The following is a 16,119-nucleotide window of genomic DNA, read 5'->3' on the forward strand; positions in this document are numbered from 1 at the left end:
ATGTAGGATCTCAATTGGGTGTTTGTCCCATTTTGCAAATTCTTGTTGTGTTAGCGGTCTCTATCTCTATCTCTATCTCTCTCTATATATATATTTCTCTTTCCTTCTCTTTGTCTCTTTCCCTCTCTCCTCTCCCTCTATATCGCCTTCTCCCTCTCTATCTCTCTCCCTCGCTCTCTATCTCTCCCTCTATCTCACTCTATATATCTCCCTCTCCCTCTATCTCACTCTCTCACTCTATCTCTCTCCCTCTCTATCTCACCCTGTCTCTCTCTATATATATTTCTCTCTCTCCCTCTCTCTACCTCTATATTGCCTTCTCACTCTCTATCTCTCTCCCTCTATATATAAACTCTCTCTCCCTCTATCTCATTATACATCTCCCTCTCCCTCTCTCCCTCTATCTCACGCACTCACTCTATCTCTAGCTCACTCTGCCTCTCTCTCTCCCTCTCTCTCCCTCTATATTTCCTTTTCCCTCCCTCCCCCTCTCTCTCCAGGCTGTCTTGGTAACACCAAGACAAAAACAATAAACAAGGACAGTCTCCGACCCTTGAGGTGTGGGGGTGGGGCTATTTGAGCCAGAACGCTTTAATGCGTTGGTGGCAAATTACTGCCTCGGCTGTTTCAACGAAAGGTGCTAAACTATTGACAATAAACGAATTAATGGTTCGGATAGCGGAGGAAGAAAGATCCCCTCCCCACTAAAAGTGCGCGCGCATGGATTCGCAAGCAATGGTTTCAAAAGAACAGAATATTAAAAGTTAATCGCAATTGCCTTTGTTTTGTACAAGAAACCCCAGGAGTGCGGCAGGCGGTGCCAATGCTGCTGGGAGCTTGTCCCTTGACCAGCTGCACAGGGCTGTGTTTCCCTGTTCTTGTCTTTTGCTCCCCTCCCCACAAGCAAAAGACAACCGCCCCCCCCCCCCCTCCCCAAATGTCGTTGCTGTCGTTGTACTGGTTGCTTCAGATGAGACTTAACCTGGCACTAACAGGTGGCTGACAATGTGACGCTTGCAGCTCACTTGGTATTCACTGTGGGTGGGTTAAAGAGTTATTTCCAGACAGGATTACTGACGAGGGAGGGACTAGGAGCGAGAGAGAGAGAGAGCGACCGAGAGAGAGAGAGAGCAAGAGAGAGACACGCAGCTTTCTGTTTGTGTGATTTGCCTGTACCTAAAAAAAGCATTAAAGTTAGCTCATAATAAGGTACGGATGTGCCCAGGACTCTGGAGGAATCTTCTTTTAAAAGAGAAGCGCATTCATTCTGTGCGCAGCAGAAGCGACTTGCTGACTCCGACTGGCTCGTCCAATTCTTCGGGACAACTTTGCTGCAATGAATGTCTTCATCTTCTCTGCGCTGGCGCTCACAGTCACCTCGCACCTGATTCCTGAAGGTGAGTACGGTTCCGAAACAGAGATGGTATTAATGGGTCTCCCGCACCCCCCCCCACTCCCTCAAATCAGAGTTATACCACCCCACTCCCTCAAATCAGTTACACCACCCCACTCCCTCAAATCAGAGTTATACCACCCCACTCCCTCAAATCAGAGTTATACCACACCACTCCCTCAAATCAGTTATACCACCCCACTCCCTCAAATCAGTTATACCACCCCACTCCCTCAAATCAGAGTTATACCACCCCACTCCCTCAAATCAGAGTTATACCACCCCACTCCCTCAAATCAGTTATACCACCCCACTCCCTCAAATCAGAGTTATACCACCCCACTCCCTCAAATCAGAGTTATACCACCCCACTCCCTCAAATCAGTTATACCACCCCACTCCCTCAAATCAGAGTTATACCACGCCACTCCCTCAAATCAGAGTTATACCACCCCACTCCCTCAAATCAGTTATACCACCCCACTCCCTCAAATCAGAGTTATACCACCCCACTCCCTCAAATCAGAGCTATACCACCCCACTCCCTCAAATCAGAGTTATACCACCCCACTCCCTCAAATCAGAGTTATACCACCCCACTCCCTCAAATCAGAGTTATACCACCCCACTCCCTCAAATCAGTTATACCACCCCACTCCCTCAAATCAGAGTTATACCACCCCACTCCCTCAAATCAGAGCTATACCACCCCACTCCCTCAAATCAGAGTTATACCACCCCACTCCCTCAAATCAGAGTTATACCACCCCACTCCCTCAAATCAGAGTTATACCCCACACCCTCAAATCAGAGCTATACCACCCACTCCCTCAAATCAGAGTTATACCACCCCACTCCCGCAAATCAGAGTTATACCACACGTTGTGCAGCAGGCGAACACGGATTTGCACATTGCACCAGAAACTGCCGTGTTCCAAAAAGGAGGTTTGATAAAATGCGGGCAAGATCTGAAATGATGGTCAATTAATGGGAGCTGCACCCTTTTGCTCAACTAAACTACAAAATCTTTTTTTTTATATACCCCAGTAGCTTAAAAATTACCATATTTAAAAAAAACCGGAATGAGAACTAGGTGTTGACTCAGTTACTGCTGTCAGTTTATGATGAATCCTGATAGTATCTGACAGGCTTCAGGTGCGAACATGCATGGTTTAAAAACAAAAATGTATCACTCTTTTAACCACGACATTTTAAATTGATTTCACATCCTGAATACTTTTTTGTTGATGCGCTTTTTCAAATCCTTGCAGTTCTGTGAAACTTTGTTTAATTGATTTATTTTTGTTGCCCAAGTTCCCTTGAACTCCCCGCCCTGCTCTCCCCGGAATAAAACAGAGCTCAAAGAAAAACCAGCAGGCAGCGCCCTGGGGCGGTGAAAGGTTTCAAAGCCGCCACATCCAAGATGAAAAGCTGATCCTCTTTCGACAACAGGTCGAACCTCAGGAATGTGGCTGGGAGCGACTGCCCCCGTGTCATGGTGTGGCCGGGTAGGTCAGTGCAGACATCCTCCTCCTCCTGCTGCACAACTCGCTATAACTGTCCTAATGATATATCGTGGCCAACGTGCTTGAAAGGCTGGCGCACGAAAATAGCAAGGCTTGCATTTCTCTAGCGCCTTTCACCGCCTTAGGACGTCCCACAGCGCCTCACAGCCAATGAAGTACTTTTTTTTAAACATGTTGTCACTGTTGTGATGTAGGAAGCGCAGCAGCCAATTTGCACACAGCAAGCTCCCACAAACAGCAACGTGATAATGACCAGATAATCTTTTTTTTTGGGGTGGGGGGGGGGGGGGGTGCTGTTGACTGATGGATAAGTATTGGCCAGAACACCGGGGATAGTTCTTCCTCGATATAGTGCCATGGGATATTTTACATCTCCACCTGAGAGAGCTCAGTGTAATGTCGCATCTGAAAGTCGGCACCTCCGACAGTGCGGCACTCCCTCAGTACTGGCACTGAAGTGTCAGCCTGGATTTTTGTGCTCAAGTCTCATGGAGTGGGACTTGAACCCGCAACCTTCTGACTCAGAGGTGAGAGTGCTGCCCACTGAGCCACAGCTGACAGATGCGAAAGCATTATGTCGAGAGTATGTTTGAGAGGGGAGTGGTGAGCTACTGTGTGTGTGTTGTGTCATATCAACTCAGAACCTGGTGAATCTTTGGAATTCTCTACCCCAGATGGGCTGTGGATGCTCAAGACAGAGAGCAACAGATTTTTTGATATTAAAGGAATCAAGGGATTTGGGGATAGTGCAGTAAAGTGGAGTTGAGGTCAAAGATCAGCCATGATCTTATTGAATGGTGGAGCAGGCTCGAGGGTCAGAATGGCCGACTCCTGCTTCTATTTCTTCTGTTCTTCTGTTCTTATCAAGACTGCGCTATTGTGGGACACGTAAGAGGTTCTTTGCTAAGGTTGATCTGTTCCTACATTACAGCAGTGAGTACACTTCATTGGCTGTAAAACGCTTTGGGCCGGACTGAGGTTATGGAAGGCACTACAGAAATGCAAGTTCTTTCTTTGAAGAGGAGCCGTAAGCAATGTGTGTTGCATCAGAAAGCATTCTGTGTTGGGGTGTGGCACAGAGGATGTTTGATATTAGAAAGTTGTCAGCAATGGATTGAATATCAAAGATATAGGAACGCAGGAACAGGAGGAGGCCACTCAGTGAGATCGTGGCTGATGTGCACCTCATCTCCATTTAACCTTAGCCTTAGCTCCATATCCCTTGATACCGTTACCCAACAAAAATCTATCACTCTCAGCCTTGAAAGCTGCAATTGACCCTCAGCGTCCACGGCCTTTTGGCGGAGAGTGTCGCAGATTTCCACTACCCTTTGTGTGAAAAAGTGCTTCCTGATTTCACCCCTGAATGGCCCGGCTCTGATTTTATGATTGTGCCCCCTTGTTCTTGATTTCGCCCCCCCCCCACCAGAGGAAATGGTTTCTCTCTATTTACCCTATCGAATCCTTTTAATATTTTAAACACCGCGATCAGATCTCTCCTCAGTCTGCTAAACTCCAGGGAGTACAAGCCAAGTTTATGCAACCTGACCTCATAGTTTAACCCTTTAAGCCCTGGTATCATTCTGAGACTGTGGCCTACTGGAGCGTGGTCGCCTTATCTGAGGAAGGATGTTCTTGCCATGGAGGGAGTTCAGCGAAGATTCACCAGGCTGATACCTGGGATGGCAGGAATGACATATGAGGAGAGATTGGGTCGATTGGGCTTGTACTCGCTGGAGTTTAGAAGAATGAGAGGGGAATCTCATTGAAACTTATAAAATTCTAACAGGACTGGACAGACTAGATGCAGGAATGATGTTCCCGATGGCCAGGGAGTCCAGAATCAAGGGTCACAGTCTAAGGATAAGGGGTAAGCCATTTAGGACAGAGATGAGGAGGAATTTCTTCACCCAGAGATTGGTGAACCTGTGGAATTCTCTACCACAGAAGTCAGTTGAGGCCAATTCATTAAATATATTCAAGAAGGAGTTAGATATATTTCTTAGGGCTAAAAGGATCAAGGGGTATGGGGAGAAGGCAGGGACCGGGTACTGAGTTTGGATGATCAGCCATGATCTGATTGAATGGCGGAGCAGGCTCGAGGGGCCGAATGGCCTACTCCTGCTCCTATCTTCCATGTTTCTATGTTTCTATGTGTTACGAGCTTGAAAACAGCGATGTTACCCTGCAGGCCTGTTGTTTTAGTGGCGGTGTCAACCTGTTTCAAAATAAAATGGTGAACGGCTCTTGCAAAATAGCTGACAAGAGCAGTTTAATACAAGTTAAACATTTGTAATAATGCACAGTGCACACTGAGGAATGTGTTGGTGAGAAGGTGCTTGATGCTGTTTATGTCATTTCTCCGAGAAGTCCGCATAAAGTTACGTTGGGAAATCGGAAAAAACCCCTATGGAAATTCTGAGGGGTCAGCCGTGGCTCAGTGGGCAGCACTCTCACCTCTGAGTCTACAGAGGTCGTGGGTTCAAGTCCCACCCCAGAGACTTGAGCACATAATCCAGGCTGACACTCCCAGTGCAGTACTGAGGGATGGCTGCACTGTCAGAGGTGCTGTCTTTTGGATGTGATGTTAAACTCTATCAGGTGGATGTAAAAGATCTTAAAGAACTATGAAGAAGAACAGGGGAGTTCTCCCCAATGTCCTGACCAATATGTATCCCTCAATCAACATCACTAAAACAGATTATCTGGTCATTATCACATTGCTGTTTGTGGGAGCTTGCTGTGTGCAAATTGGCTGCCGCGTTTCCCTGCATTACAACAGTGACTCCACTTCAAAAATACTTCATTGGCTGTAAAGCACTTTGGAACATCCTGAGGTCGTGTAAGGCGCTATATAAATGCAAGTCTTCTTTTTTGTCCTATTTTCTCTATGAGAGAGAGCGCTGTAAGCAACCTAAAACACAGACTGTTGTATGGCGTGCAGTTATAGTGAGGCTGCTTGCTGTAGGTGATTTATTGAAGAGAGCTACGAGCAACGTCTGTTGTATCAGTTGTCACATTCGACAGTTTGGTGTCTTTTCTCTGTTCTGCTGGTGTTATATTTCTGGTGCCAGAGTGCCAGGGTTATTTGCTTAAGCATGATAGAAGCTGAAGTATGTTCCCTAAACAAGTGGAGCGAAGCTCAGTCAATACGTGTGCTTAAACACAATGGCCCGGAATTTGCGATCGGGATGACGGCGAAGTGGCAGTATTCGTCGTCATTCCGCCTTTGAAACTGACCGCGACTTCAGGATTTGCCGCAGGCGCATGTGGAAATCCTGAAGTTGCGGTCTGTCATTCACTGCTCTTCCACAGGCTGTGCTGTGCCTCTCCCCAGTGGATCTATTGGGTGGGAGTCAGAATCTGGGGGAGGAGGGTTGGAATTGAGCGAGCAGGCAATTAACTTTCTTTAGGTTCCTGGATTTCCACAATGATTGGAGGTCGTGGATTGCTGTCATGTGGCTCCTACTGTCTACCCATACCATTACGTCAACCAAAAGGGATTTAATTCTCTTAACATCCAGTTAGTGCTTGATTACGAGCACAGATTCCTATACGGGATTACCCAGTTTGTTTAATTCAGTCTTTGGCAGCCCAGTGTCCATGCACCCTTTCAGAATCAGAGTCAAGGTGGCTTCTTGCGGACAAGGGTTGTATCCATGTTACCGTGACTTCTGACCCCATTGAGAAGAAGGACCGATGAAGCAGAGGAACGTTACAGCAAGGCTCACACCCACACTTTAAAAATGAATTGGCCCCAGGCGTGCCGAAAGCCTCGTTGGCTCTGGGGTTCCCTTCAGCATTCTCTAGTGTTGTCTCGTGAATCATGGTTACCCTGTTGTGTTCTGCACAACTTTGCTCTTCAGAAAAGCCTGAAAGTTGAGATTCCTGAGGTGTAGGCAAGAGACAGAAGCTGAAACCCAATGAGGCAGAGGAATTTGGACAAGAGAACAGGGCAGGGACGCAGACAGATGCTGGGAGTGAGCTGCGAGACATACTCATCAGAGGGGCTTTCAGTAACATGTTCTAGGCTGACACTTCAGTGCAGCACTGAGAGAGCGCTGCACTGTCGGAGGTGCCGTCTTTCAGATGAGATGTTAAAACGAGGCCCCGTCTGCTCTCTCAGGCAGACGTAAAAGATCCCATGGCACTATTTCGAAGAAGAGCAGGGGAGTTACCCCTGGGGTCCTGGCCAATGTTTATCCCTCAATCAACATCACTAGAACAAATTATCTGGGGTCATTTATCACATTGCAGTTTGTGGGAGCTTGCTGTGCGCAAATTGGCTGTCGTGTTTTCTACATTACAACAGTGACAACATCTCAAAAGTACTTCATTGGCTGTAAAGCGCTTTGGAACATCCTGAGGTCGTGAAAGACCAAAAATAAATATATATATATATTTATTTTCTTTTTTTCTTTCTTCCTTTGTGCTAGGTATGACTCCAGCCAGTGGAGAGTTTCCCCCCCCGATTCCCATTGACTTCAGTTTTACTAGGGCTCCTTGATGCCACACTCGGTCAAATGCTGCCTTGATGTCAAGGGCAGTCACTCTCACCTCACCTCTGGAATTCAGCTCCTTTGTCCATGTTTGGACCAAGGCTGTAATGAGGTCGGGAGCCCAGTGGCCCAGGCGGAACCTAAACTGGGCATCAGTGAGCAGGTTATTGGTGAGTAAGTGCTGCTTGATAGTACTGTCGACGACACCTTCCATCACTTTGCTGATGATTGAGAGTAGACTGATGGGGCGGTAATTGGCCGGATTGGATTTGTCCTGCTTTTTGTGGACAGGACATACCTGGGCAGTTTTCCACATTGTCGGATAGATGCCAGTGTTGTAGCTGTACTGGAACAGCTTGGCTAGAGGCACGGCTAGTTCTGGAGCACATGTCTTCAGCACGATAGCCGGGATGTTGTCGGGGCCCATAGCCTTTGCTGTATCCAATGCGCTCGGCCGTTTCTTGATATCACGTGGAGTGAATCAAATTGGCTGAAGATTGGCTTCTGTGATGGTGGGAACCTCAGGAGGAGGCCGATATGGAGTGTCTTTTGCACTCACGTGCTGGGCTCCACCACCATTGAGGATGGAGACATTCATGGAGCCTCCTCCTCCTGTTGTTGTTTAATGGTCCACCATCATTCACGACTGGATGTGGCAGGACTGCAGAGCTTTGATCTGATCCATTGATTGTGGGACCGCTTAGCCCTGTCTATAGCATGCTGCTTCTGTTTTTTAGCATACATGTAGTCCTGTGTTGCAGCTTCCCCAGGTTGGCACCTCATTTTTAGGTTTGCTTGGTGCTGCTCCTGTACACTCCTTAGAACCAGTGTTGGTCCCCTGGCTTGATGGTAATGGTGGCGTAAGGGTTATGCCGGGCCATGAGATTACAGATTGTGGTGGAATACAACTCTGCTGCTGCCCCACAGCGCCTCATTGATGCCCGGTTTTGAGCTGCTAGATCTGTTCTGAATCTATCCCATTTAGCATGGTGGTAGTGCCACACAACACGATGGAGGGTGTCCTCAGTGTGAAGATGGGACTTCGTCTCCACAATGACTGTGCAGTGGTCACTGCTACCAATGCTGTCATGAATCTGCAACAGGTAGATTGGTGAGGATGAGGTCAAGTAAGTTTATCCCTCATGTTGGTTCTCTCACCACCTGTCACAGGCCCAGACTGGCAGCTATGTCCTTCAGCTATGTCAGCCAGCTCGGTCAGTTGTAGTGCTACCGAGCCACTCTTGGTGATGGATATTGAATTCCCCCACCCAGAGTACATTCTGTGCCCTTGCTACTCTCAGTGCTTCTTCCAAGTGGTGTTCAACATAGAGGAGCACTGATTCATCAGCTGAGGATCCCTTGCCCATGCTTGGCCTGAAGCCATGAGACTTCATGGGGCCCAGAGTCACTCCTTGCCGACTGTATACCACTGTGCCACCACCCCTGGTGGGCCTGTCCTGCCGGTGGGACAGGACATACCCAGGGATGGTGATGGAGGAGTTTGGGACATTGGCTGAAAGGTATGATTCTGTGAGTATGACTAGGTCTGGAGGACAGCTCGACCAACTGTGGTCCCAGATGTTGGTGAGGAGGACTTTGCACGTCGGCTGGGCTGAGTGTGCCATTGCCGTAGCCGTGTCCATAGCCGGTTTTATTCGTAGTGGTTTGTTCCAACTGAGTGGCTTGCTAGGCCATTTCAGAGGGCAGTTAAGAGTCAACCACATTGCTGTGGGTCTGGGGTCACATATCGGCCAGACCGGGTGAGGACAGCAGATTTCCTTCCCTAAAGGGCATTAGTGAACCAGATGGGTTTTTACGACAATTCGGTAGTTTCATGGTCACCGTTACTGACACTAGCTTTTGATTCCAGATTTATTTAATTAACTGAATTTAAATTTCCCAGCTGGCGTGGTGGAATTTGAACTCACGTCTCTGGATCTTTAGTCCAGGCTGCTGGATTATTAGCCCAGTGACAATACCAGAATGCTACCATTCCCATGTGTGGCATGACCTTAGTGTGGCACAAATGGTATTATTGCCCTGGTCCAAGCAGTATTTTCCATGTTTTTGAAGAGCTAAGTTGAGATGTTGGCAGGCTATTCGACTACAAGTCCCCAACTCCATTTTAAATGTCTGTCTGGGACTTTATTTTTTTTTTCTTGTTGCAGGGAGTTCAGAAGCTCTTGCTGGAGCCTTAGCGGGGTCAGAGAGGACCAGCGACCAGGGGCCAGGGGAGGTCCGCTCTGCTCTACGCAGAGACAAGCGCTGCTCCTGCAGCAACATGCAAGACACAGAGTGCGTCTACTTCTGCCACGTGGGCATCGTCTGGGTCAACACGCCAGGGTGAGTGGTCGCCTCAGTCCAGTAATCCGCCAGGAATTATCTTTAGACAAATTTGACGGTTTTCCAGAAGGCTTCTGGTACCAAGTAACTCAACCATTCCAACAGCCACTGGGCCGGCTTCCCATCTTCCGCCTTCTGTAAACTTGAGTTCATCCAGGGCTCTTCTCCCCGTATCCTAACTCGCACCAGGCCCCGTTCACCCATCACCCCCCTTGTGCTCGCTGCCCTACATTGGCTCCCGGTCCCGGCAATGCCTCGATTTTAAAACTCTCAGCCCTATTTTCAAATCCTTCCATGACCCTCGCCCCTTCCCTATCTCTGTCACCTCCTCCCTGATTTTAATCGCTCCACCACTGGCGGCCGTGCCTTCAGCTGCCTGAGCCCTAAACTCTGGAATAACCTCCCTAAACCTCTCCGCCCCTCTACCTCTCTCTCTCCTCCTTTAAGTTGCTCCTTAAAACCTCCCTCTTTGATCAAGCTTTTGGTCACCTGTCCGAACATCTCCTCAGGTGGCCCGGTGTCAAATTGTGTTTGATAAGCTTCCTGTGAAATGCCTTGGGACGTTTTACTATGTTTAATGCAAGTTGTTGCTGTAACAACAGTGGATCTGTTGTTCTGTTACACTTCAAACAGAAGTGGTGTATTTACTTTGACACCCACATTTATATGTATATAATCTGTAAAAGCCAGGAAGTTATGCTAATCCTTTATATAAGTCAATTCAATTCAATTCAATTCAAATCGCTTTATTGGCATGATGACAAGTTACATCTTATGTTGCCAAAGCATCGGAAAACATTCATGTTTGTTCACAAAAATACAGATCTATCCATACAGTGTATAAACAGATATATCCCTGAGTGTATAAATATACTTTCATATAATTTATATATATTCTTATCTTATCTTTAGTGGTTGTCCCTCTGTTTATGGCAAGCTGTAACATAGTGTGCCGCTAGTGTTACGCAATTTCTCTCTTCCCCTAGTAGGTATGGGGCAAAATAGCTTACGAAAACAAGCTGGCGGAAAATATAAAAACTAACTCCAAAAGCTTTTATAAGTATATCAAAAGGAAAAGACTGGTGAAAACCAAAGTTGGTCCATTGCAGTCAGATACGGGGGAATATATAATGGGAAATAAGGAAATGGCAGATCAACTAAATGCATACTTTGGGTCAGTCTTTACGAAGGAAGACACAAAAAACCTCCCTGGGATATCGGGAAAAATAGGGACATTGGCAAAGGAGGAACTGACGCAAATCAATATCTCTAAGGATATGGTGTTAAGGAAGCTAAAGGGATTGAAGGTGGACAAATCCCCAGGGCCTGATAACATGCATCCTAGGGTACTGAAGGAGGTGGCCCTAGAGATAGCGGATGCACTAAGGATGATTTTTCAGAATTCATTAGACTCGGGAACAGTGCCGATGGATTGGAGGGTAGCTAACGTTACCCCACTATTCAAAAAGGGGGGTAGGGAAAAAGCAGGTAATTACAGACCTGTAAGCCTTACATCAGTTGTGGGCAAAATGCTGGAGTCCATCATTAAGGATGAAATAGCGGAGCACTTAGCAAATGGGGACAGGATAGGACAGAGTCAACATGGATTTACAAAGGGTAAATCGTGCTTGACTAATCTATTGGAATTTTTTGAGGGAGTAACTGGTAGAATAGATGGGGGAGAGCCAGTAGATGTGGTGTACCTGGACTTCCAAAAGGCCTTCGATAAGGTCCCACATAAAAGATTAGCATGGAAAATTGAGGCTCATGGGATAAAGGGGAAAGTTTTGGCGTGGATAGGGAACTGGCTGTCAGATAGAAAACAGAGAGTTGGAATAAACGGCTCATTTTCTGAATGGCAGGCAGTAACAAGTGGGGTACCACAGGGATCTGTCCTGGGCCCCCAGCTGTTCACAATTTACATTAATGACCTGGATCAGGGAGTCGGATGCAGCATTTCCAAATTTGCAGACGACACTAAACTAGGAGGGGGGGTGGGCTCAGAGGAAGAGACCAGGAAGCTCCAGAGCGATTTGGACAGACTGGGCGATTGGGCGGATAAATGGCAGATGCACTATAATGTGGACAAGTGCGAAGTTATCCACCTTGGGTGCAGGAACGGGAGGGCAAATTATTATTTAAATGGCAATAGATTGGGAGAGGGGGAAGTACAGAGAGACCTGGGTGTTCTTGTACACCAGTCACTGAAGGCGAGCATGCAGGTGCAACAGGCGGTCAAGAAGGCAAACGGTATGCTGGCCTTCATAGCAAAAGGGTTAGAATACAGGAACAGGGATACCTTGCTGCAGCTGTACAGGGCACTGGTGAGACCACACCTCGAGTACTGTGTACAGTTTTGGTCGCCTCATCTGAGGAAGGATGTTCTTGCCATGGAGGGGGTGCAGCGGCGATTCACCAGGCTGATACCAGGAATGGCGGGAATGACCTATGAGGAGAGACTATGTAGTTTAGGGATGTACACACTGGAGTTTAGAAGATTGAGAGGGGACCTCATAGAAGTGTATAAAATTCTGACAGGTCTAGACAGACTGGATGCAGAAGGAATGTTTCCCTTGGCGGGTGAGAACAGAACTAGAGGACATAATTTAAGGATAAGGGCTAAACCATTTAGGACAGAGATGAGGGGGAATTTCTTCACTCAGAGAGTGGTGAACCTGTGGAACTCATTGCCACAGAGGGCAGTGTATGCCAGCTCATTAAATATATTTAAGAGGGAATTAGATATATTTCTACGGGCAAAAGGGGTTAAGGGTTACGGAGAGAAGGCGGGGACGGGATACTGAATTAAAGGATCAGCCATGATCTCATTAAATGGCGGAGCAGGCACGAAGGGCCGAATGGCCTACTCCTGCTCCTATCTTCTATGTATCTATGTATCTATGTATGGGAGTTTTTGGTCGTCATTCAAATTTCTGAATTCCGGGCATATTTTTGTAAATTTTGGGTAGAAATTCTCCCTTATGCCCTGATATTTCCTACAAGCTGTGAGGAAGTGCATCTCTGTCTCCACCATTCCCTGACTGCAGTGAGAGCATATCCTGTCCTCTCTTGGTAGCCGGGTCTGCCTGTGTCTACCTTTTTCGATCGCCAGGCTATGTTCACTGGTTAGGCCTCAGCTGGAGTATTGTGCCCAGTTCTGGCCACCACACTTTAGGAAGGGTGTCAAGGCCTTGGAGAGGGTGCAGAGGAGATTTGCTAGAATGGTACCAGGGATGAGAGACTTTGGTTTTGTGGATAGACTGGAGAAGTTGAAATTGTTCTCCTTAGAGCAGAGAAGGCTAAGGGGAGGAGGTGTTGTAAATTATGAAGGGTTTTGTTAGAGTAAATGGGGAGAAATTGTTTCCACTGGTAACCCTCCTGCCAGTTAGGGATGGGCAATAAATGCTGGCCTTGCCAGCGACGCCCACATCCCATAAACGAATTAAAAAAAATAGAGGACACAGATTTAACATAATTGGTAAAAGAACCAGAGGGGAGATGAGGAGAATTGTTTTTTGTGATCTGGAATGCGCTGCCTGAAAGGGTGGTGGATGCAGATTCAATCGTAATTTTCAAAAGGGAACTGGAGATGGACTTGAAGGGGAAAGATTGGCTGGGCTCTGGGGAAAGAGCAGGCAATTGGGATTAATTGGATGGCACTTTCAAAGAGCTGGCACAGGCACGATGGGCCAAAAGGCCTCCTTCTGTGCAGTAAGGTTCTAATAATGTTATAAAAACTTTACATGTGCACACACTTCCTGCCCATTATACTTCTAATAACTACCACATTGCTGACATAACATGCTGTTTAATGCAAATGTCCTACCTCACTCAGATTTCTTCCAGCCTGATTGTCTGATACTCCAGGGACTTGAGCACATAAATCTAGGCTGACACTCCCAGTGCAGTTCTGAGGGAGTGCTGCACTGTCGGAGGTGCCGTCTTTCTGATGAGACGTTAAACCGAGGCCCCGTCTGCTCTCTCAGGCGGACGTAAAAGATCCCATGGCACTATCTCAAAGAAGAGCGGGGGAGTTATCCCCGGTGTCCTGGGCCAATATTTATCCATCAATCATCATAACAAAAACAGATTATCCGGTCATTATCACATTGCTGTTTGTGGGAGCTTGCTGTGCATAAATTGGCTGCCGTGTTTCCTACATTACAACAGTGACTACACTTCAAATGTACTTCATTGGCTGTAAAGCGCTTTGAGACGTCCGGTGGTCGTGAAAGGTGCTATATAAATGCAAGTCTTTCTTTCTAAAGAGCGATAGCTATAGAGCCAAGCGGCGTGAAGTGGTCCATTTGCAGGTCAATTGGAGGCTAATTGCTATCTTCCTCTTTGTTTTCTATTTTAAAAAAAATGTAATACTTGTTCATTGATGTCTCCTTCTCTGCTCAGTTGTGATTTGTGCCATTTTATGAATGCAATATTTCAGCCTAGCAATTGCAAATCACGAACTTTGCACGTGTGGCATTTTCAGGTGTGACACATTCAGGTGTGACATTTTCAGGTGTGACACATGCAGGTGTGACATTTTCAGGTGTGACACATTCAGGTGTGACACATTCAGGTGTGACATTTTCAGGTGTGACATTTTCAGGTGTGACACATTCAGGTGTGACATTTTCAGGTGTGACACATTCAGGTGTGACATTTTCAGGTGTAACACATTCAGGTGTGACATTTTCAGGTGTGACACATTCAGGTGTGACATTTTCAGGTGTGACACATTCAGGTGTGACATTTTCAGGTGTGACACATTCAGGTGTGACATTTTCAAGTGTGACACATTCAGGTGTGACATTTTCAGGTGTGTACACTGCCCTGGTTCAGTTAGGAAGACGGGTGAAAAGAAATGAATCTTCTTTGATCGGGAAAAGCAAGATTGACGTACAAGTTTTAAAATCAGCGTGGAAATCTTTGGGTTGTCGGTGGAGAGGTTTCTTTCTGTCGAATAATGTGATATAATTGTGTATTAAAGATTGCTGTGGTCAAGAATGTAATGGGCGCAAGTTCCTGATTTGAAAGCGGATAAAGAAAGAAAGAAAGAGGGAGGGGAGGGCAGAGAGAGAGAGAAAGAAAGACAGAAAAAAAGAAAGACTTGCATTTCTATAGCGCCTTTTCCAACTTCAGGACATCCAATAATGCTTTACACCCAATGAAGTACTTTTTTTTGAAGTGAAGTCACTGTTGTAATTTTGCGCACAGCCGTGCCTCGTCCCCTACATCTCGATGTCTTGCTTGCAGTAGCTCCATGGCTGCCTTGGGAGTTAATGCCCGATTAAACCAACCAATGGGACCCAACAGAACCCATGCCAGCTGAGGGTTGACGTAAGTCAGCACCGGGTTTTTCTAAGATTGTTTTCGGCTGAGGATGAGCCTATGGGATCCCCCTCCCCCTCCACTTCATCTCCCCACATCCCCTCAACCCCCCCCCCCACACCTCCCCACACCCTATCAAATCGGCTGTGAGCAGTTCGCCATCTACTGATGGACTGGGCTGAGCGCCTCTGAAGCCCCCGTACAGGTGCGGGTGGCCCACTTTGACTGTGTAAGTGAGCTATTCCCGCCAATTAGGATGTGGTCTGCGGCCTTTGCTTGGGGGCAGCTGGAGGTTCTGCACTTGCGCTGGAGGAGTGAGCCCATTGGAGTCTCTTCCTGTATCTCTGAGTCACGCAGTGTCAACTGTGGCTCAGTTGGTAGCGCACTTGCCTCTGAGTCAGAAGGTTGTGGGTTCATAGTCCCACTCCAGGGACTTGAGCACATAAAGCTAGGCTGACACTCCAGTGCAGCGCTGAGGGAGCGCTGCACTGTCGGAGGTGCCGTCTTTCGAATGAGACTGGCTGCTCTCTCAGGTGGATGTAAAAGATCCCATGGCACTATTTCAAAGAAGAGCAGGGGAGTTATCCCCGGTGTCCTGGCCAATAGTCATCTCTCAATTAACATAACAAAAACAGATTATCTGGTCATTATCACATTGCTATTTGTGGGAGTTTGCAATGCGCAAATTGGCTGCCGTGTTTCCTACATTACAACAGTGACTACACTTCAAAAAGTACTTCATTGGCTGTAAAGCGCTTTGAGACACCCAGTGGTCGTGAAAGGTGCTATATAAATGCAAGTCTTTCTTTTTTATCTCAGAAATCTCAGCGCTAATCTCTTAAATTAGATGATCGAAGGTCAAGCTGATAACTGGATGGCGGGAGAATATCAACATGTGTCACTGATAGCGTCACTATGCCAACACAGCTAAAGGAGATAGGAAACCCTTTTGCTACAGGCCCACTCTCTCTCTTGGTCTAGTCTTTCCTTGTTTCTCACCATCTTCCCTCTCTTTTCCCCCCTCTTTCAC

General features: G+C 47.1%; 1 protein-coding gene across 1 annotated transcript in view; it reads left to right on the forward strand.

Annotated features, from left to right (window-relative positions):
- Positions 1–1,120: 1,120 nt before the first annotated feature.
- LOC147120884 (endothelin-1) overlaps positions 1,121–16,119 on the forward strand; it is a 67,840-nt gene continuing 52,841 nt past the window's right edge. Inside the window, exons 1-2 of the mRNA XM_085977481.1 lie at positions 1,121–1,397; positions 9,587–9,761. Coding sequence (XP_085833607.1) covers positions 1,337–1,397; positions 9,587–9,761 — 236 coding nt within the window. The 5' untranslated portion in view covers positions 1,121–1,336. The remainder of the gene's footprint in view (positions 1,398–9,586; positions 9,762–16,119) is intronic.

This window comes from Somniosus microcephalus, chromosome 3 (genome assembly GCF_052327205.1).
Source record: "Somniosus microcephalus isolate GS21.2 chromosome 3, FLI_Smic_1.0, whole genome shotgun sequence".
In the NCBI taxonomy this organism is placed as follows: Eukaryota; Metazoa; Chordata; class Chondrichthyes; order Squaliformes; family Somniosidae; genus Somniosus; species Somniosus microcephalus.